Source organism: Manis javanica, chromosome 13 (assembly GCF_040802235.1).
Source record: "Manis javanica isolate MJ-LG chromosome 13, MJ_LKY, whole genome shotgun sequence".
NCBI lineage: Eukaryota > Metazoa > Chordata > Mammalia > Pholidota > Manidae > Manis > Manis javanica.
The window spans coordinates 100,877,743-100,898,788 of record NC_133168.1 but is presented as its reverse complement, the minus strand read 5'-3'; the positions used below and the strand labels follow the sequence as shown (position 1 = coordinate 100,898,788).

At 56.7% G+C, this 21,046-nt stretch overlaps 1 protein-coding gene and 1 long non-coding RNA gene across 5 annotated transcripts; one reads left to right on the top strand and one right to left on the bottom strand.

Moving 5' to 3' along the window:
• Window positions 1–55: 55 nt before the first annotated feature.
• POLRMT (RNA polymerase mitochondrial) lies at window positions 56–14,379 on the bottom strand. 3 transcript variants are annotated; one of them, XM_037018033.2, is made up of 21 exons: window positions 14,178–14,379; window positions 10,417–10,521; window positions 8,046–8,656; window positions 6,821–6,951; window positions 6,421–6,607; window positions 5,770–5,919; window positions 5,371–5,535; window positions 4,995–5,165; window positions 4,655–4,879; window positions 3,673–4,461; window positions 3,193–3,315; window positions 2,878–3,000; window positions 2,445–2,624; window positions 2,140–2,226; window positions 1,929–2,042; window positions 1,782–1,837; window positions 1,597–1,695; window positions 686–758; window positions 398–486; window positions 246–316; window positions 56–155 (listed from the first exon to the last, which is right to left on the bottom strand). In XM_037018033.2, exons 3-21 carry the CDS (start codon window positions 8,463–8,465, stop codon window positions 106–108), a joined length of 3,303 nt encoding a protein of 1,100 aa, XP_036873928.2. In that variant the 5' UTR covers window positions 8,466–8,656; window positions 10,417–10,521; window positions 14,178–14,379; the 3' UTR covers window positions 56–105. The 3 variants fall into 3 exon arrangements, with proteins under 3 accessions (XP_036873928.2, XP_036873927.2, XP_036873925.2); XM_037018032.2 differs by lacking the exon at window positions 14,178–14,379 and adding an exon at window positions 14,067–14,097; XM_037018030.2 differs by lacking the exon at window positions 14,178–14,379 and adding an exon at window positions 10,992–11,482.
• Window positions 12,128–21,036, top strand: LOC140845745 (uncharacterized). 2 transcript variants are annotated; one of them, XR_012124613.1, is made up of 3 exons: window positions 12,128–12,669; window positions 18,333–18,531; window positions 20,301–21,036. It is a non-coding gene; the product is annotated as an uncharacterized lncRNA (long non-coding RNA). The 2 variants fall into 2 exon arrangements; XR_012124612.1 differs by having other exon boundaries at window positions 18,333–21,036.
• The last annotated feature ends 10 nt before the right edge of the window (window positions 21,037–21,046 follow it).

Here is a 21,046-nt window from a genome sequence, read left to right as displayed (position 1 = left end):
GTGGTCAGGCGACTTGGGACTCGTGGGGCACCACTTCCCAGAAGACGGCGGCTCCCGCGGGTGGCAACGCAACTTTATTTACACTGGCACAGGGCAGCACGGGCTTCAGCTGAAGAAGTAGGTCGATTGCTTCACCTGCTCGAGGTCGAAATCCCCTGCGGAGCAGAGGCAGGCCGTGGGGCGGGGCCCTTGAGACGCCCCGCCCCATCTGCGTAACGGACGCCCCTCCCCCACCGCAGCCCTACCAGTCTTGGGCACCGACTGCAGCGTGTCCACCAACTTGGTGACCCAGATGTTCTTTGACTGATTCCGGGACCTGTGCCAGGGCAGAGTCGGGTATAAGGCCTGCGCCGGACAGGTGGTGGTCCAGGCTACCCGGGCAGTGAGGGAACGTCACCTGTGCTCGGAGAAGCGCCTCGCCAGGAACCTGGACAGGTCCTGCAGGATGGGCTGGTTGTGGAGGCGCACGAACTGCTCACGGCACACCTGGGGAGGGGCCACCAGGGACTGGGAACCAGCCGAGGGGTGGAGTGGGGCCTCCGAGGTAAGGTGGGGTCCCCACCACCCTGCCACTACAGCAGTGGGTGCTAGGGCTGATGGCCCAACTAAGGCTGGGGGGGTGCAAGGTGCCACGTGGTGAGGGCCGTGGGATCAGGGGTGTCCTTGAGGGGCGGGGCGGCCACACCTGGTTCATGACAGCCACGTCAGCTGCATGGGTCCAGAAGCAATCGTGGACGGAGACAAAGGTCAGGCCCTTCCTGAAGCAGGGGTGAGGGTCTCCTGTGAGACAGGCTGCCAGGCAGTCACTCGCGCCCTCACCACTCTTGCTGGTCTGCACTTCCAGGCTCCACCGCCCAGCTGGGGCGCTCACTCTCCCTGCTCCTGACCCCTGCCCACTCTGGCAACTGTCCTTTGGCGCAGCCCCTTAGAGTGCGGGTGAAAAGCTTGGCCTCATGCCCCTACCATGCCCCGAGTCATTCTAAGCGACCTGTAGGGGGCAGCTGATGCCGACCTCCCTCCACATGGGGCTCTGTCCCGGGGGACCTCACACCATCGCAGGAGCCAGGGGACATAGAACTAGCCCCTGAGACCTGGCTCAGTCCAGCCATGTGCCTCCCCATCATGAGTGGTTACTCTGTTGAGACCATCCACACACCTGCCCCATCACTCCTGCTGGACTGCCTAGGCGCTGAGGACACAAGCCCCCACAGGCGCACACATCTGTCAGAACAGGCCACACAGCAAGCTGCCAGCACTCAACACGAGGTGGGCAGACCTCAGGAGCAGGACCTATGTGGCCACTGGGACCCCTGAGGGGCAGCTGTCTGCTCAGAGCACCCCATTCCCAATCACACTTGGCTGCTTTGGGGCCTCTGCACAGCCTCACATCTTCTGGGCACCAGGCCCCACACCCAGTGGCAGGGCCTTGCCAGGTGTGGGCCTCCCCCCTGCCCCCCTGCCCAACCCCGTCCTCACAATACTGCAGGACCACACAAGTCTGCCCCACTCGGCGAGTCCCCACTGCATCCCTAGCACCAGGGGTGGCATCCAGTGACATGGGGGGCAAGGCCTAGGGTCTGCAGGTGCAGGGCCCACCTGTAGCAGTGCAGGGCTGTGAGCATCATGTGTGATGAATCCAAAGAGTGGATGAAGTTGGGGGGGAAGCCATTCTTCTGCTTCAGCGCGTTGGGCTTCCTGGGGGGCGGCCAAATGGGGGACTCGGTTGCCTCTCCCCGTCCGACCCCAGGTACCCCACCCAGCCCCCAGCCCCCAGCACTCACTGGCAGCTGTCACTGTTGCTGCTGTAGGTGAGGCTCTGCATGCTGCCGCCCACGACCTGAAGGGGGCATGAGCAGGGGTGTCACTCCGGCCCAGCACAGGAATGGGGGCACGGCGGGGCACAGTGCGGCAGGGTGGGGTGCACATACCTTGTACCTGCAGTCTCGGTGATAGGGCTGGATGATGGGGATGCCCAGGGGTGTGATCCACTCCACAGCTGAGCCAGAGTGGGCAATGAGCCGGGCGCTCTCAGTCAGCCAGCGCTGTGGGAGCCGCACCAGGCTCAGGGCGAGGCCCGTGCTGGGCAGCCAGGTGAGCCTCTGGGGGACCCAAGCCAAGGCAGGGACAAGGGGGACGCACCTGGATGGCCCGGGTGCCCGAGAACATCTCCTGGAGGCTGTGGAACACCTGGCGCACCAGGTAGTGAGAGGCTTCCCACACGAACTCCTGGGGAGGGGAGGGGAGACAGGGCCCCCCTGAGATCTGGAAGCCCACCCCATCGAGGCATGGGACTTGAGGAGGCTGGCTGGCTCCTGTGGGTCCCTCTGAGAGGACAAGCCCCTGCCCCCACCTGCCCGCTGCTCAAAGGCCAACTATTCAGGGGAAGCAGCAGCTGGATTATTTTGAACACGGCAGCAAAGCCAGGCGTCGCCAAGACCTCGTACCTGGGGGAAGCCTCTGAGCTCCCGCAGCCGCTTCTCGATCTGCAGGCGGCCCCCATAGCGGGTAACCCCGTACACCACGGTCATCACCGTCTGCTTGACCACCTTGCGGCTGATGAAGCCCTCAAGCACCTGGGCCACCTGCAGGCCCCGCCTGGCATCCTGCCTGCGGAACACCTCCACCTGTGGAGGTCAGCAGGCAGGGTACACTGGCCTCTGGCCTCCAGCCCACCCAGCCTCACCCAGGAGCTCTGCTCATGGGCCCCATCTTCTCGAGGGCCTCACCATTCCCTTTTGACACCTCCCCCAGGAAGCCTGCCCTGACTGCCCAGTTGCAGTGACAGAAGCCACAGGGTTGGCCACGCCTAGGTATCTGCTGGACAGACTCCAGGTGGTGTTTGGGGATGAGAACAGGTGGGGGTGCTGTGATGCCCACCTGTGCAGCCACCCCGCTGTACACATCCTGTGGCATGTCTGAGGGCAACAAGTTGACAGAGGCAGCCCCGATGGCGTCCCGGCCCAGGGCGGTGTAGTGCTGCAGGCCGTTACAGGAGCCATCCTGCAGCCACCAGGGGAGAGTGAGGTGGAGGGCAGGCAGCAGACTCCATGCCCTCCTCGCCCCCAGCTCACACCTGCGTCCAGCTCGTCGGGGACGCCAGGCAGCTGGAATGGGATCTGCAGGTGCTGGGCAGCCACACCATCCGTCCCATGAGCCTTGCCCCGAGACTCACGAGTGTCCCCAGCAACTCACCTGGTGGACGGGGAAGTGGGAGACATGGGCGGTGGGGTCGGGGGCACGCACAGCCCGCGTGATCTCCATGCAGCAGGCCAGGGCTTGCCAAGGCTCGTCCGCCTCCATCCACCACTTCCGACCCTACAGGGGCGAGGCTGTGCTGAGGGAGGCACCCCCAGACCTGGAGGGGCAGAGGTGGCTCAGGCTGGCCCGGGCAGTACTTCCTGGGCGGGCGTGGGCTAGGCTGCCCAGGGGACGGGGGGACACAGGGAGGTGGGACAGAGCCCAGGGACACGCACGAGGGGTGCGAGCTGCCCGAGCGAGCGGGACAGCCATGGCGGGATGGGCAGGGTCCACGGGCAGCCCCGCTGCCGGGGGGCAGAGGCCAGGGAGGCCTGGAGGGTGGCTACAGTTGCTGCTGAGGCGGCCAGAGGCAGCTGTGGACGGCGGAGGACAGACAGGCGCAGGCGGAGGGCCGGCAGCCAGCCCTGCCCCTACCGTCATGGGCCGGTCGGCCGCGTCCAGGATGTCGTCCATCCTCTCATCCGCGAAGGCCAGCCGTGCCTGCAGAGGCTCCCGCTTCTTGAACCCGGTGAGGTTGATCAAGTGGATCTTGAGCCAGTTGAGGCCGTGAGGGCCCAGTGGCCGGCCCTGGGCGAACTCCAGCAGTGCACGTGCCAGGTCGCTGCCCAGGTGGTTAAAGTGGGGTGGGCAGGGATAGGCACGGCCGCGGAAGTCCATGTTGTGCGGCAGCCAGAAGACGCGGTGCCTCAGGTGCTGGGCCAGCGAGAGGCGGTACAGCGCCTCCACCCGCAGGCTGTGCATCTCTCGAGACACCTTCAGGCAGCGGATCAGCTCACGCCGCAGCCGGGCCTTGGAGGCAGGCGGGGCACCGAGGGGCAGGCGGGTCTCAGGAGGCCGGGGCGCCTCAGAGGCAGGAGCCGGCACGCCCAGGCGGGGGCAGCCCTTGGCGGTGAAGAGCTTCAGGACGAGGTCCAGCACCTTCCCGTTGACGCGCCAGGCACAGTTGCCCAGCTGGGTGAGGGCATCCAGGGCGCCGTGAAGCTCAGCGGGCGGGCAGCTCTCCAGCAGGCGCTGGTGCTGCACGGTGCCGTCCACCGCACGCATCAGCTTGGTGGGGCTCAGCAGGAAGGCGCCCGAGTGCGGGGATGTCCAGGGCAGCGGGGGGCAGAGCATGGGCACATCTGCCACCTGGAAGGTAAGCCTGTTCTCCGCGGCCTTTTCCAGCAGCTGCACGTAGGCCGGGTGTGGCTTCACGATCCCGATCTGGCAGCGAGGCAAGTGGAGAGGCTCAAGGGGCCACTTGCACAAAGGCACCTGGGGTCAGGGCCCCAGCCAGGCCCCAGGGGCTCTCCCACCACCCGGAGCCCCAGCCCGGGGCAGGCCCCAGGCCCCAGGCCCCTAATGCCGCACCAGGAGGGGAGCCACGTCCCGGCTGAGCAGGGCCTGCGGGACCCACCTGGCGGAAGCTGCGGAAAGAGTACACGTGGTAGAGCACCCGGATGGGGACCTGGGAGCCCCGGGGGGACGCCAGGCAGCTGGGCATCTCCAAGGCCTGCACCATCATCTCTGCCAGCTGCTTGCCCAGCTGCACCACCACGGGCAGGGGCCAGGGCTGCTCTGGGGGCCCCTCAGGCGAGCCAAGAGACTCCCAGTGCTGCCGTGGCAGGCAGGGTGCTGCCACCTGAGGGCGGGGGCACAGGTCAGGGCACAGAGCTCTGCACCCCACAGGGGCTGTCACGGATGAGGAGACTGAGGCTGGGGATGTGACCTGCACCCTGGGCCCCCAAGGCCCCCACCTCGGTGTCGCACGCCAACAGGTGCAGGTACTCAGAGTAACGCCGCTCCAGCCCACGCATCTGGTTGCCCTGCAGCTTCCTCTGTACCGTGTACTGGTTGAAGGCACGGAGGCCCAGCTGCTGGGCCATGTACAGAAGCGGCAATCCGTGTGGGGGCAGTACCTGTAGGGCCTAGGGGGGCAGCACCATAAGACCAGACCAAGGCCACGCCCCGCCCACTCCACTTTACACCCTTCCTGCCTGCAAGAACCATCTGGGCGCCACCGCCACCCCCCAAGCCCCTCCACCTCCACCCCATTGCCCCCCAGGCCCTGCCCCCTCCAGTGTACCCCTCCTGCCTGCAGCAACCAGCGGGCCCCGGGCTGCCCGCACCCACCTGCAGCATCAGCTGCGCCCACTCCTTGTCAGTGAGAAGGCACAGGAATGGGTAGACTGAGGGGCGGCACTCATAGGCGGCGTGGGCCTCGTTGGCCCTGGCCTCCTGCAGCGCCTGGCACAGCGTCTCCTGCCACTGCGCGCGCAGCCTCCACAGGGCCCTCCGCTGTAGGGGAGGGTGGGGGGCCAACACAGGTGTCACCACGGTGACCTCTGGCCCCAGCATCACTCGAGGTACCCAGCCTGGTAGTGCAACCCCTACACAGGCAACTGGAGGCCAGGCCAAGGAGGGGCCCTCGCGAGCCAAGTGGAGCCCAGTGGAAGAGAACGGGCCTGCCCTCCATCATGGGAGGGGGGCAAGGAGGTGGTGGGGTGGGGCGGGGTAGGGAGGAGCCCTCACCGCATGCAGGACTGCCCTGGTCAGCTTCGGGGCCTTCTCCACGGACTGCACGGTGATGGTGGTGTCCGTCTCCAGGCGCAGCTGCTCGCTGAAGAGGCTCTCCAGCTTCTTCAGGGGCAGGGGCAGCTTTGGGAAGGGCACGGGGTGGTCCTGCACGTGGGGACAGGCAGGCGTAAGACCTCAGCGCCCAGCCCTAGCCCCAGCATCCCTCCCGGCCAACCTCATGCACTCCGGAGGCTGAGGAGCGCAGCTGCCCCCCAGGCGTCTCCCAGGATCCCCCCGCCCACCCTTCCTGGCAGATGCCTCTCCAAGTCTCCCAGAGTCCCTCATCGTCCACATTAGGGGAGAAACTGGGTCAAAACTGAGGTTAGGCCAGACCAGCACAGGGCTGTTCAAGTCCCTGGACACCACTGTTTCCTTTTTAAGTTTGGAACTGTGTGAACCTTTGGCCCACCCAAAAATACATAAATCAAAAATAGCAAAAACCGAAACACTGATAGTCAAGAACACAGGTCCACACAAAGGCACCCAGAGAAGCAGGATTCACCACAGTGGTAAGTGGGAACCACCCTGCCTGCCTGCTCTCCTCTGCCCTGGGGAAGGGGGCAAGGTGCCGCCAGCCTGGGCCCCACAGGGCCAGGGCCCGCTCACCTCGTAGATCTCCCTGAGCAGTGGTGAGGTGTTGGCCTGGGTCTGCAGCCCAGGCGGCAGAGGCCTGAACTTGGGCCTGGCCTTGCACACAGCCCTCAGGAGCATGGCCTGCTCCTCCTTGCAAAGCGGCAAGCTCGTGAAGAGGTCCTGCAGCTGCAGCCCGTCCTGGGCCATCTGCTCCAGACACCTGCCAGGCACAGGGTGGGCAGGTGGTGGGCACGCAGTGTTCATGGACCCAGCCTGGGGATAGGGAAGCCCAGGAAGCCCGCAGGTCTCAGCACCAGGCAGCCAGTGGGGTCTACCAGGAGGTCCAGCCCCTACTGTGGGCCAGATCGCCTCACCCTCCCAGGCTCCTGGCACACAGCTATGTTCCTGGCAGGACAGCCCAACACCTACTCACCTTCGGATGGTGCTGGCTTTGTGGTCCAGCCGTCCCATGCACTGTAGAGCAGCTGCGTAGGACAGCAGGTCCGGGGCAAGACCAGCGTCTTTCACCATGAAGAACACGTAAACTAGCTCTTTGAAGGAGCCCTGGGGAGACCAAGCTGGGGTGAGAGTCTGGGGGTACCCAGCTTGCCCCTCAAGACCCCTCTACAGCCAGCGCAGGGTAGGAAGGTCCACCAGCCTCCTCACATCAGCCTTTACACTCTCCTCATCTGCGCTCTGGGTTTGGGGAGCTCTCTCCCCAGTTTCCCAGGGCTGAGACAGCCTCCTTTCTCAATGCAGGTGTCTTGCCTCCATTTTCCTCTGGGCACTGCGATTCATGCTGGCGTTTGCCTTTGTGTTCACCTCCGAGGATTGGTTGACTCCCCTGGAGACTCCATGGATGCCTGGTGGTTTAGGAGTGGCCACAGGCCCTCTCCAGGATAAAGCTTCCCGATGACCCCCCACCCCATACCTGCAGCCCTCATTTGACACATGCTGTCACATCAGGAACCCAGGGCACAAGGGGGCTCATCTGCTGCAGGAGAGGGCACTCGCCTATGCATTCGCACCTTCTGCTGCTCCTCCAATTAGGGCTGCAGACCCACAGGGATGGAGGGCATTGGGATATCTTTCTCTTGCAAGGGCAAGTACATGGAACTCTCCTAAACACTTTGTGAAAGGAAGAAATTGCAGGGGAAACCAGAGAATACTTGGAGACAAGAAAACAAGAGAGACAGGATGCAGCCAATGCTGCACCCAGAGGGAAATTCATAGCTGTGAAAGCCTACGATAAAAGATGTTCAAAACAATGACCTAACCTCCCACCTCAGGAAACAAGAAAAAAGGACACAGTAAACCAAAAGCCTTGCAGCACTGTGCTGAGAAGGGGTCTGCGGGTGTCCCTGATGCCACAAAATGCCCCTGACTAGACAGGCTCAGAAACCCCGTTGCAAAGACCCTGAAGAAAATATGCTAAAAAGCTGCCAGAATTTCCTCCCCCCTTTTTGGTTGAAGGCAGTGTGTGACTTATCTACAGCAGGCCTGAGTAGTAAAACAGTACCAAGCAAAGAACTCGAACTTTGTAGCGAAGACAAGAGTTTGAATCTAAGTGATGCCCAGTGGGGGCAGGGAGACCCCCAGGCAAGTCCTGCCGACTCTAGGCTCGGTGCCCACCTCACTCCCTTGGGGATGCCACTCACCTTACGAGCCCAGCCAAGCATGACGGTGTTGTACATGGCCAGCGTGAGCTGCAGCTGCTGCTGGGGCCGGCTATGGTAAGTGACCAGCACGTGGTGGGCCAGAGGCAGGTGGCCTGTGAGCAGGCAGCACTCGAGGAAGGCCAGGATCCTCTGCTGTTGGCTCCTGAGCTGCGCTGAGATGGCCCTGAGGCGGGCCTCCTCCGCCTGGCGGCCCAGCCGCCCAGGGACCTCCTGAAGCAGCCGGGCCAGCAGATCCTCCCAGGGGCTCCCAGGTGGCCCCAGCTCCTGGCTCTGCAGGCAGGTTGCCAGGTGCTCATCCAGCAGCTGCGGCTCCAGGCGCAGTGGCCGCTTGAAAGCCTTCAGGTAGCGCGCCTGCAGCTTCGGCAGCTTTGCCTCCAGCCTCTGTTGGCGCCTCTGCATGATCTGCTTGTCCTTCTGAAGTCTGTCCACCCAAGGCCTGCTGAGTCTTGGGGCAGAGCCTGGGGCCACCTCCAGGACCTTTCTGGAGGGCTGAAAGCCACCAGCCTCTGAGCATCGAGCCAAGCCCACCCTCTTGACGGTTACCTCTGAAACACACTCGGCCTGCAGCTGGCGCACACGTGCCTTGAGAACTGTGGGGGCAAGGGACAGACATCAGGCCAGCCCAGTGCTCTCCAGACCCCTTGTCCACACTCCCTGTGCCCCTGGAGTAGTGGGTGACCCTCCTACCCCCTCAGCATCTCCGTGCCCACGGCAGCTCAGAACTCAACATCCCAGTGCCTGTGTCCCCCAAAACGTGCTCCCCTGCATTGCCCTGTGCTTGGCAGCTCTGTCCTTCTAGGGGCTCAGCTAAGAGCCCAGGGTCATCTACACTGCTCTTCCTCCACTTCCTGCCAGCCAGCACAGCCTCAGTGTGCCAGTGCCCTCTGCCCTCCCCACTCACTCCAGCCATGTGGGCCTCAGGGCCTTTGCATGCACTGTTCCGCTAGCTGGAAGGCACTACCCCGGCAATATGCAGCCCGCACACTCTGCCCTTTATGCGCAGCTCATGGAGTTCTGTTCTGCAATGCCCCACAACTCTGGGCTGGGGCACACAGGCTCCCTCCAGTCTCGACATCAACCCATCATGTTGTTTCATGTGCATTTCTGGTCAAGACACCTCATTTTACATGCGCTGTAGGTTCACAAACCCTGAGCTCACAGCCAGCTGCGCTCACTCCTGAACAAACTGCATCTAACACACATTTCCTCCAAAAAGCAAGTCATAACCTTCTTGAGCTTAGAACACTTGCCAGCACCTCAGTGTTATGCGTAGGGGCCACATTAAACAGCAAAACCTCCAACAAGCAGCACAAAAATGTGGCCCTAAACATGCCAGGGAAGGACACTTGTTCAGCGTGCTCAGTGACAAGGGACCCTGACCTGACCTGAGCTGGGATGCGTGGCGGGCAACTGAAATTTTTTGCATCTCTGCATGTCTACGAGCGACTGTGGGAGCCCCTCTAGCTGAGTTTGGGTTAAGAACAATTTCAGGCATAAGGTGACTTTGCAAATGCAGGCTCTGCCCGTGCAGAGGGTCTGTCTTTGCCTGTCACTGACCACCAGCTGACCTGAGAATTGGGGGTGGGGGTTGGGGCGCTGGAGTTCATTATCCTTTTGGTCAGAGAGTGACACAATGTGTCTTAGAGCTCTAGAACTTCCCTGAAGTTGGATATGATAGGTGAGCTTTGCTGTAAAATAACCAGCTGGCTAAGGAATCAAAGCAGGCCGCTGAGGCTGGCAGTACTATGTCCACTCCTGTATGTTCTTCATTTCCTTGGTTTTTCTTTCTAGCGGCTCCCCTGCCTGACCCTCAGCTGCTGGATGTGGGGCAGGAGGGGAAGTCGGGGGGCCACTGGGCACAGTCCAGGAGGGAGCGACAGGGAGGCGGTGGGAAAGACACCTGCTCTGTGCCCCCAAGGCCACCAGGACTGGGCTTTCCTTCCCAAGTTGGGACCTTGGCCAGGTCCCATCAGGCACCCAACCCGGGCACACAGGGGTGAGTGCGGGATTCCCATCCTGGCTCCATCTGAGCAGTTGCATGTGGCCTTGGGCCAGTCTCTCTAGTCACAATTTTGAGCCTCCACTGTCTCCTTTGGAAGGTGGGGGCACCCAGCAGGCTTTAGGAGGGAGGGGCTGCGGGAGCTCACTGCACACAGCACGAGTCACACCACCATCACAGCAGGCCCTGGAGACCCCACGGGCTGGGCGCCACGTTACAGACCTCACTTCTACACTGACATCCTCACTTCCCAGGGTCACTGAGCACCCAGGGAGGTGACCAACAGCAGAGCGGCCCCCGTGGGAACACCGAGAAAGGGGCTTCAAGCCCCAGGCCTGGGGCCGGGCTCACCCTCCAGCAGCTCTGCATGGCCCCAGTCCTTCCGACGGTCTTGCTCCTGCTCACAAGGGCTGGCGGAGGAGCTCCTTCTGCGGCCCCAGTGGCCACCCAGGGCCCCTGTGGGAGACAGGGAGATTGAAGGGGGCGGGCTGGGGGCAGAGGTCTCCCTGCGCACATAAACCGCAGGATCCAGGGGTGAGGAGCCCTCCACCAGGGAAGCAGTTTTGGTCACGGGTTTCATATTGGAAAGAAGTCAAGAGGTCAAAGGTGCAGGGGGCCCCACATGCTGCCAAGACTGGGGCGTGGGATCGAGAACGAAGGGTTCCTAGAACGAAAGGAATAAAGTTCAAAGGTCAAGAGCACTACTATGCAAATAAAAGGGCCAAGGGGCTCCAAAAGAAACCAAGAGTCAAAGGTCAAAGTGCCCTGACGACACCCGCCAGGAGGTGGACCAAGAGCAAGTGACGCGGGGTTGGTCAGTGGGTCCCCTAGAACCCCGCGGAGCAAAGGGCAAACATCGGGGAAGCCGGATCCCGGGACCCGAAAGCCAAAGGTCACGGCCGCGGGTCGGCCCGGCGGCGCGTTACCTTCCTGGCCCGGGGGCCCGTGGCGGCCCGCCGGCCACAGCGCCCGCCCGAGCCCCGCAGCGCCGTGGCCCCAGCGGAGAGCCGACATGCCGCCCGCACGCGCCCGGCGCGCCTGCGCCCGGCGCCGCGCTCTACAATCAACGCCTGCGCCTCTCGCCGGGCCCGCCCGGAGTGGGGTTCCCCGGCTACGGCGGCTGTGAAGGGCCGCGCGCCAGAAGGACTCTGAAACCACAACTCCCAGGGGGCAACGGGTGCCCCGAAGAGGCGAAGGCATGCGCCCACTGAGCCTTCTGATTGGCTCGTCCCTCGCGGCGGGGTCGAGCAGTTGCTTGAGCAGCGCGGGATGCATCTAAGTCTTTGAGAGGACTCGGAACGTGAACTTTCTTTTTTTTTAAGAAATAGGCGTCAAATAATTATGACATCGTTCTGCAATTTAGAGATCTCTGTGTAAGACCCTCACTGATCCAAAGACAACTTTGGAGCAGGACCTATTACTAGCCGCAGTGTATTCGGGAGGAAGCTGGGGTTCAGAGAGGTCAATCGCGTTGCCCAAAGACGCACAGCACAAACCAGAAGGGGACTGGAACGAAGGCCCAGGGCGGTCTGACTCCCAGCCCCAAAGCCAACGAGCAGCCAGGCCGTCGTATTTCCTGGACATTACCCTCGTCCACTGCCTCCAGCCTCAGTTTACCCAAGCTCCCAAGGAAAGGGGCAGAGTGGGACAGAAAGTGCAGAGGAACCCATTAAATGGATTCGATGATAAATGGAATGAGATCATCCCTGCCGCCTGGGGCTTCCCAGGCCTGGTCTCCAGTGATCCTGCTCAGGAGCTTTAGAATCAGACCTGGAGGACATGCCCACTTGTCCTGTCAGTTCAGATGGGGAAACTCAGATTTGGTGAGGGGAGCACGGGTCTGCAATCAGCTGGCACAGGAAGGATGTGAAAAAGAATAAGTTACTGTGTTCCAGGCAGAGGTTATAGCAGGTGCAAAGGCCTGTGCTGGGAGGGAGCCTATGGACTTTTAAGCAATACTAGTTATGTAAGTCTTACGACAACAGCAATCATTTCTGCAGTAAGGCAGAGTTGCTCTCCTAGCCAAATCAATACAGATCCTGCAGTCAGATTGCTAAGCAATGTTTCCTCCTCTGTTCTTTCCACTGGCCTTCTAACCCTGCCAAACTCCTGCTTCTCAAGAACACCCGCTGCCCCAGGGGAAAGCCCCACCCTTAAACCTCCCTCCCAAGAGCCCCCACCCACAAGATGGCAAACTTCCTGCTTCTCTTCCGGGTCCTCGGTTCCCGCCGGCGCCAAATGAAGACCAATCACCTCTTTACATGTATTTTCGTCACAACCTATATAAATTGAGCCTGAGAAAAATAAAATTGGTCAGCTTAATCAGACATCCTGTCTTGCTGTCGGTTCTTTGTATCTCTTGCCCCTTCATTCTCGCCTCCAGGTCATCGACCCCCGTTGATAGTCCTGCGGGTCGGGACAACTGGCGCCCAACGTGGGGCCCAACAGACCGGAGAGGCGAGAACGTCGCCCCCAGGAGGGTGGGCCCATCCCCACCCATGAGAGGAGGTGTCTGCAGCAACGAGACCCTCGCCAGAGTCGCCACGTTCTGAACCCGGTGTGAGACAGACTCGTATATACTCAATCGGCGACGCATTTGAGAAGGTAAGTCATGGGGCAAGCATCCTCGCAAGAAGATTTGTTTATAGCCGAACTCAAAGAGTCCCTCAGGACATGAGGAACAAGGGTTAAGAAAAAAGATTTGAAACGTTTTTTAGTCTTTATTGAAGATGTGTGTCCCTGGTTCCCTCAAGAAGGGACCATTAGTGAAAAGAAATGGCGACGAGTAGGCGATTGCCTTCAAGACTATTACAGAGTTTTTAGTCCAGAAAAAGTACCTGTGTCAGCATTTAGCTATTGGAACCTTATTAATGATATCTTGCGCGTTCATCGCGAGTGGCCCGATTTACAAAAAGTTGTCATTGAGGGAGAAAAAACCATGAGATCCCGCTCTCGTTCCCCCTCCGAGGCTTCTCGGCCAGCCTCCCCTTCTCTCAAAGAACATCCTTCAGATTCCGCTGCAAACCCCTCTGAAATATCGGACAGACTCCCACCCTTACCGACTGTCGAGTCTCTTTCCCCGTCACTGACGGAAAAAGTTTCCTCCCCTAATACTCCGCTGACTCCCGTCCTCTCCCTGCTATCCCTCCCCCAAGTGTTTACCCTAGCCTCATCGACTCAAGTCCTGCTGAGCCCCTTGATCCCGCTGATGAAGCCACTTTAGAAGAATAGGGAGTGCGTTATAACAATCCTGGCTGGCCACCTAAGGCCACTACCATCGCCCTCGCCTCTGCGCTTCACCCACAAGCAGTGACTTTACCCCCCTTCATCCCCCCGCCACCTTATCACCCCCCTGTTCTTGACCAAGTGTTTCCCGCCTTCTCCTCTCTCTCCCGTGAGCGTTTACATGCTGAAAATGACCTCTCAGTCCTCAGGCAGATGGTCAAAAATAGAAACAAATCCAACTCCTACAAGCCATCCGCGACCTAGATCAAGAGCTCTCCAAACTAACCCATTTAACCCACACCCCAAATTCTTCCTCTAAAAGTACTCCCCCTCCCTCGAAATCACTTTTTCACAAAACAAAAAAATCGCCCAACCCTGTCCTGACTTTTCCTGTCTCCCTACAGAGTGGGGCTTCTATTCCCCGGGGCCCCTCCCCTAAGTGATTTGGCCCCATAACCCTGAAGGAGAGGGCACCGATCCTGATGTGAGAGAAGAAGGTCCCGTGGGTACTACTCTTGATGACAGAGCCCAGAGAGACTCATGGCACGACGATGGAGATGACCATCTAAACGATAGCCCTGAAGACCGAGCCGAAAGAGGCCCGTGTCCTAGCGACAGGCCTCCAGGGATGAGAGACCCAGCCCCTACAAAAGAACATCCTTTTCACCCCTAGATATCCGAGCTCTAGAGAAGCTCAAGTCAGCTGTTTCCAATTATGGGCCTACCGCCCCGTTTACTCTAGCTCTGCTAGAATCTATCACCGATGATTGGCTTACCCCAAATGAATTCCATCAGCTTGCTCGCGCAGCCTTAAACGGGGGAGACTTTGTTCTTTGGAAAGCAGAGCTTGCCGAATTTGCTAAAGAAATCGAAAGTAAAAATCTTACCCGACCCAGTTCCCGAGACTGGACAGCAAAAAGAATTTTAGGTGAAGCTCCTTATAACACTCTAGCAGTCCAAGCACGCTTTCCCACAGGCCTCTTAGACAAGCTGGCCTCGGAGCTTGGAAAAAGTTACCCCCCAAAAGAGCAGCTACTGCCGCTCTTACTAAGATATGGCAGGAAGCAGACGAGCCTTACAGCTCTTTTGTCAGCTGCCTTACGGAGGCGACTGAGTGCATGTTCGGAATCCAAGAGCCCAACAACCCTTTTATTAAACAGCTGGCTTTTGAGAATGCTAATCTGGTCTGTCAAGACCTGCTTCGGCATCATCGCAAAGAGTCAGTGTCAGACTTCGTGCGCCTCTGCGCAGGCGCCGGAATTAGTCATGCCATTGGACTGGCTATCGGAGTTGCTTTGCAGAGGGCAGGCATTGGCTCAACACAAAAAATTTGATTTAATTGCAAGCAGCCTGGCCATTTTGCCAAAGACTGCCCACAGCCCCGAGTCCCTTGGCCTCCCAATCCACCCCCTTTTAATAATCCTTGCAATACCCCAAACCAGTTAATCCGTCCACCCCTTGTCCCAGATGTCATAAAGGATATCACTGGGCCAAAGAATGCCGGTCAAAAACCGATATACAAGGTCTGCCCCTCCCTTTTAAGAACCAGGGAAACCCTTTCAGGGGCAGCCGCCAGCCCCCCTGCAGAAGATGAACCCCGGGCAATTGGGTTCATCCCCTCGACAGTAACCCAAAATCAATTTTGGACCTCTGTTCCACCACCAGTACAATATTGACTCCAGAAGAAGGGACAAAGCTTCTACAGACGGGCATCCGAGGGCCCCTCCCCCCTAACACTTTTGGCTTAATTCTGGGACACGCTTCAGCCTCCCTAAAAAGGCTTCAAATACACCCTAGAGTAATTGATCCAGATTTCAAAGGAGAAATTCAGATCCTAGCCTCCACTCTTAAGGGCCCTCTATATATTCCAGCAGAATATACCCTTGCCCAACTTCTCCTACCCCTTATCCCTTCCTCCAATAAGTGCCTTAAGGAGCACCGTGAAACGAGTGACATCGGCACCACAGATGTCTATTGGACTCAACAAATTACGCGTGCCTGCCCCATGCTAACTCTGTCCTTAAATGGGAAAGACTTTCAAGGCCTCCTAGACTCAGGAGCAGATGCCACTGTTATTGCCAAAGAGCAGTGGCCCCCTTCCTGGCCCCTTACAAACTCCACCACCCACAGGGAATCGGACAGTCACAAAACCCTCAAGTTAGTTCCCAGTCCCTTCATTAGTCAGATCAAGAAGGGAATTCAGGCACAGTTATTCCTTTTGTAATTCCTAGGCTTCCAGTCAATTTGTGGGGACAAGACATTCTCTCTCAAATGAATATTATTATGTGTAGCCCAAACGAGTTAGTAACCAAGCAAATGCTGACACAAGGCTACTTGCCTGGCCAAGGGTTAGGAAAGAATGCACAAGGCATTAAAACTCCTGTGACCATCGTATCAAATACTCAGAGAAAGGGACTAGGATCCCCTTTCTCCTAGAGGCCACAATCATGCCTGTACCCCAGCAACATGCCGATAAAATAACATGGAAAACTACCGAGCCTGTCAGGGTTGATCAGTGGCCCCTAAATGCAGAAAAATTATATGCCGCCATGCAGCTTGTGCAGGAGCAACTGGCAGCAGGCCATATTGAGCCTTCCAATTCTCCTTGGAATACCCCCATTTTCATCATCACAAAAAAATCAGGCGAATGGAGGCTCCTATAAGACCTGCGAGCCATTAATAAAGTTATGGTCCCTATGGGCACCTTGCAGCCTGGCCTCCTGTCCCCTGCTGCTATACCCATAAACTATTATAAGATTGTTATAGACCTTCAAGATTGCTTCTTGACTATTCCCCTCCACCCAGATGATTGTATCCATTTTGCCTTTAGCCTTCCCCAGATCAATTTTAACAAACCAACGCCTAGGTATCAATGGCGTGTTCTTCCCCAAGGTATGGCGAATAGGCCTACCTTAGCCCAAAAATTCATAGCCCGAATTCTAGACCCCGTTAAGAGACAATGGCCTCATATTTACTTCCTTCATTACATGGATGACATACTTATTGCTTCCCCTGATGAAGCTCAAGGCATTGCCTGTTTCCAACACCTCCTAGAAACCCTTGAAGCCTCACACTTGAAAATTGCTCCCAATAAAATTCAGTTTTCCGAACCCTATACTTAACCTGGGCTCCAAGCTCACCGAATTTTCACACCCAAAACAGAGCTCCACATTTCTTCCTTTAAAACGCTGCATGACTTTCAAAAATTGCTAGGCAACCTACAGTTTTTAAGGCCATACCTGAAACTCCCCCCTGAAAGCTTAACTCCCTTAAACAATTTACTAGCAGGCGACTCGCATCCCCTCTCCCCCTGCACCCCAACGCCCCTAGCAGTTGCTGCTATAGAACAGATAAATCAAGCTATCTCTCTACAAACCTTTCAGATTGACTACTCCTCTCCTTTATGTCTTATCATTTGTGCCACCACCCATGCTCCAGTAGGAGTTTTTTTGGCAGTCTACCAAGACCCTTGAACAACGAGGCAAGCCTCTTCTTTGGGTCTACCTCTCCAGCAAACCTGTGAAAGTTCTAACACCTTACTTTTCCCTAGCTGCCTCTGTTATTATAAAAGGAAGAAAACTAAGCAGATAGTATTTTGGTAAAGATCCCGATATCCTTGTTCCATATACTACAGAGCAGATAGATTGGTTGCTACAAACCCAGCGATGACTGGGGTATCGCTTGTGCCTCCTTTGCTGGGACCATAGATAATCATTACCCCACTGACCCTTTAATTCAGTTTAGCAGACTACATCCCCTAGTTTTCCCCAAAGTTACCTCCCCCTCTCCTTTGCGAGAAGCCCTCGTCTTCACAGACAGCTCAGCAACAGGGTGGGCAGCATATGTTATTCAAAATAAAACCCGTCTCCCTGCCCACTCCCTTTTCATCCGCCCAACTTGTTGAACTTTACGCAGTCCTCCAAGTGTTTCAATCTCTATACAGATAGCTCTTACATAGCCCACTCAGTACCTCTCCTAGAAACCACTCCCTTTATTAAGCCTTCCTCCAATGCCGCTGATCTGTTCAGACAAATTCAGTGTCTCATAATCCGATGCTCCAACCCCTTTTTCATTGGCCACTTGCGAGCTCACACAGGACTCCCCGGCCCTCTTTTGGCAGGCAATGCCCTTGCTGATCAAGCTGCCCATACCCTCCCCCTAATAGCGCTAGCCTTCAGCAGTACACCCCTAAGTCAAGTTCAGCATGCTCACTCCCTCCACCACCTTTCAGCAAATACTCTGCGACTCATGTTCAAAATTACCAGAGAGCAAGCCCGAGAAATTGTCAAAAAATGTAATGACTGTGCTCCACATCTTCCTGTTCCTCATTTAGGAGTGAACCCTCGGGGACTATAAAATTTGGCAAATAGATGTCACTCATTTCACCCCCTTTAGGAAGATAAAGTACCTCCATATTACTATAAATACCTTTAGTGGTTTTATCTTCACGTCACCTCTTACCGGAGAGGCTTCTAAAGATGTCATTACCCACACCTTGCGCTGTTTTACAGTGCTAGGCAAGTCAAAGATCATAAAAACCGACAATGGGCCAGGTTACACAGGAGCTAAATTCCAGCGCTTCTGTTCTGACTTCCAGATAAAACATATCACAGGCATCCCATATAATCCCCAAGGACAAGGAATTGTAGAGCAAGCTCATCAAACTCTTAAAAACACGCTCTCCCGCCTCAAGAACAATCCCCTCCTCTATACAACCATCAGCCCCCACAATCAACTTAGCCATGCCTTGTTTGTCATTACCTTCCTGACGCTCGACTCCCACGGACGCTCAGCTGCTGATTGGTTATGGCACCCTAAAACCAATGAACTTCAAGCGTTAGTAAAATGGAAAGATCCACTGACCTTCGCATGGAAAGGTCCCGACCCCGTTATTATCTGGGGCCGAGGGTCTGTCTGCATTTATGACCAACAAAACTTCGAGCCTCGATGGCTCCCTGAAAGGCTAGTTAAAACTACTAACTTACCACAGTCCAGACTGGAGCTTCCATCTCCGCCTGAGACAAATTCTTTTTCCATTGCAGATGCAGTCGCCAAAAGTTCTCATTCTCCTGATCGTGACCACAGCTCTGAGCCATCAGCCAGCGCCGCGACCCGCGAGATCCTGACACTTTCCCTGGAACTACACCTGGATAGTGCTTTTTGAAAGAGGAGATGTTGTTTCGTCCCGCTCTCAAACCTCGCCAGATGTCTGGTGGCCAAGCGTTTTACAACCTGATCTCTGTAAGCTGGCCCTAGGTGCAAGAGCCCCTTGGGGAGTAGAACATCTTCTTGAGCAGAGTGAAGCACCTCTTATCTCTCGTGCAGGTCTCACCACCCCCGGTTGCTCTGATGTAGGGCGCCGGTCAGTTCTTAGGTCATATTCCTTTTATGTTTGCCCCGGGCAGCACTGGCCCCGTAGCCTCCTTCATAAATGCGTAGGCAAGACAGACTATTATTGTGCATCATGGGGGTGTGAGACCACCAGAGATACTTACTGGAGACCCTCCTCCTCCTGGGATTATATTACTGACAAAGCCAATTATACCCACCAACCTTTTAAAGGGCAAAAATACCCTGAAGCACTCCCCGAGTGCTTCCCTAGAAATAGTACCAAAGGTTGGTGCAATCCTCTTTCTATCACACTCACTGAAGAAGAGAAAAAAGCCTCAAGTTAGGCACAAGGATACACTTGGGGTCTTCGTTTATATAAAGAACATTATGATGAAGGCATCACCTTTACTGTTAAACTCCTTAGAGAGTTCCCTGCCACCCCTTCTGCTGCTATAGGCCCAAATACAGTCCTAGGTGGGAAGCACCCTCCCCCATCGAAGCCTTCCGCCCTCTCGCCTAACCATAGCTTCACAACTAGTAGTCTTAAACCCTCCCCTACACAGTCAGTGTCCGCCCTAGCGAGCTCTAAAGACCTTGTTCTCACCCTTATAAATCAAACCTTCCTTAGTCTTAATTCCACCACTCCTGAGTTTACCGCCGAATGTTGGTTATGTTACCACTCTTCCCCCCCTTTTTTTGAAGGTGCCGCCATCCCTGGCAACTTCTCCACCTCTAATGATACCTACAACCGCCATTGGAAACGCGCTAGTTGGGAAGGCCTAACCTTAGCCCAAGTAGTCGGTAATGGGACTTGTATAACACTCTTCAAAAGATCCCTCATGAGTACACCCACCTCTGTCGAGAAATCTTCTCCATTGGATGGGGACCCCAATTTATAGTTCCCCCCAGTGACACCTGGTGGGCCTGCTTAGACGGACTCACCCCCTGTGCCTACAATCCCATTTTACAAGAGCATGGATTTTGTGTTCTCGTAAAAGTTATACCCAGGCTCATTTACTACCAGCCTGATGAGTTCTTCCATATCTAGGAACAATCTTCAGACCCTTCCCTCCCTAAACGCTCCCGCCGAGAACCCATTACTGCTGTTACTATCGCTGTTCTGCTCCGCCTAGGGGCTGTAGGTGCAGGCACAGGCATATCTTCTCTGCTTCTTTCTAACTCCCGCTGTCACGAGCTCAGTGCCACTATAGATCAAGATATCCAAGAATGGCAGAAAGGAATCTCTGACCTGACAGATTCCATCGCGTCCCTTGCTGAGGTAGTTCTCCAAAACCGCAGAGGGCTAGACCTGCTCTTTCTGCAGCAAGGCGGGCTTTGCGCCGCCCTGAAAGAAGGGTGTTGTTTCTATGCTGATAAAGCAGGAGTAGTTAGAGATAGTATGAAAAGAGTTAGAGATGGGTTAGAAAAAAGAAAGAGAGCAAGATGAAAGTTGGTATAAAAATTGGTTTTCAGCCTCCCCAAGGCTTACTACTCTCCTAGGCCCCCCCATAGGATTGATATTGCTCTTGTCTTTTGGCCCTTGGGCTCTTAAACATTTGATGAACCTTATAAAGAGACAAATAGATACCCTTGTCGGCAAACCTATCCAAGTCCACTATCACAAACTAGCTCGCGGGAGCGATGACGACGACGAAGCACCCCCCTCTATCTCTTCTCAGCAACAGTGAGCACCAGCGCGACCCGCCCAGGAGTCTCTGAGTGCCGGTTGAGTACGAAGGGGGATGCGAGGCAAAGCACCGCTGAGGAAAGGCTAACGCCTGCCCTGGGTTCCCTGAGGGACATGCCTGATTGCATAGAGGTTTGTGTCCTGCATCCTCCTCTCAGGAAAAAGACACCTTGTGCTTAACAGAGAAGCTCTTTCTCTTCAGCAGAGCCTGTTAAGACTGAGTCCTCTTCACGCACCAGATATCCACTGAGGATCAGGCCCCTGTCCCCGCCCCTTAGCCTGCTCAACCAAAATCGTCTTGATTTTTAATAAAGAAAGGGGGAGATGCTGGGAGCGAGCCTATGGCCTTTTAAGCAATACTAGTTATCTAAGTCTTAAGACAACAGCAATCATTTCTGCAGTAAGGCAGAGTTGCTCTCCTAGCCAAATCAATACAGATCCTGCAGTCAGATTGCTAAGCAATGTTTCCTCCTCTGTTCTTTCCACTGGCCTTCTAACCCTGCCAAACTCCTGCTTCTCAAGAACACCCGCTGCCCCAGGGGAGAGCCCCACCCTTAAACCTCCCTCCCAAGAGCCCCCACCCACAAGATGGCAAACTTCCTGCTTCTCTTCCGGGTCCTCGGTTCCCGCCGGCGCCAAATGAAGACCAATCACCTCTTTACATATATTTTCGTCACGACCTATATAAATTGTGCCTGAGAAAAATAAAATTGGTCAGCTTGATCACACATCCTGTCT

Excerpts from the sequence above, each read along its gene's own strand:
- POLRMT (XM_037018030.2), bottom strand. The coding sequence starts at position 11,340 with ATGCATCCCGCGCTGCTCAAGCAACTGCTCGACCCCGCCGCGAGGGAC. Across the intron at positions 2,043-2,139 it reads CGGGCACCCGGGCCATCCAG|CGCTGGCTGACTGAGAGCGC; the intron begins GTGCGTCCCCCT and ends CGGCTCCCACAG. Across the intron at positions 156-245 it reads GCAGTCGGTGCCCAAGACTG|GGGATTTCGACCTCGAGCAG; the intron begins GTAGGGCTGCGG and ends TCTGCTCCGCAG.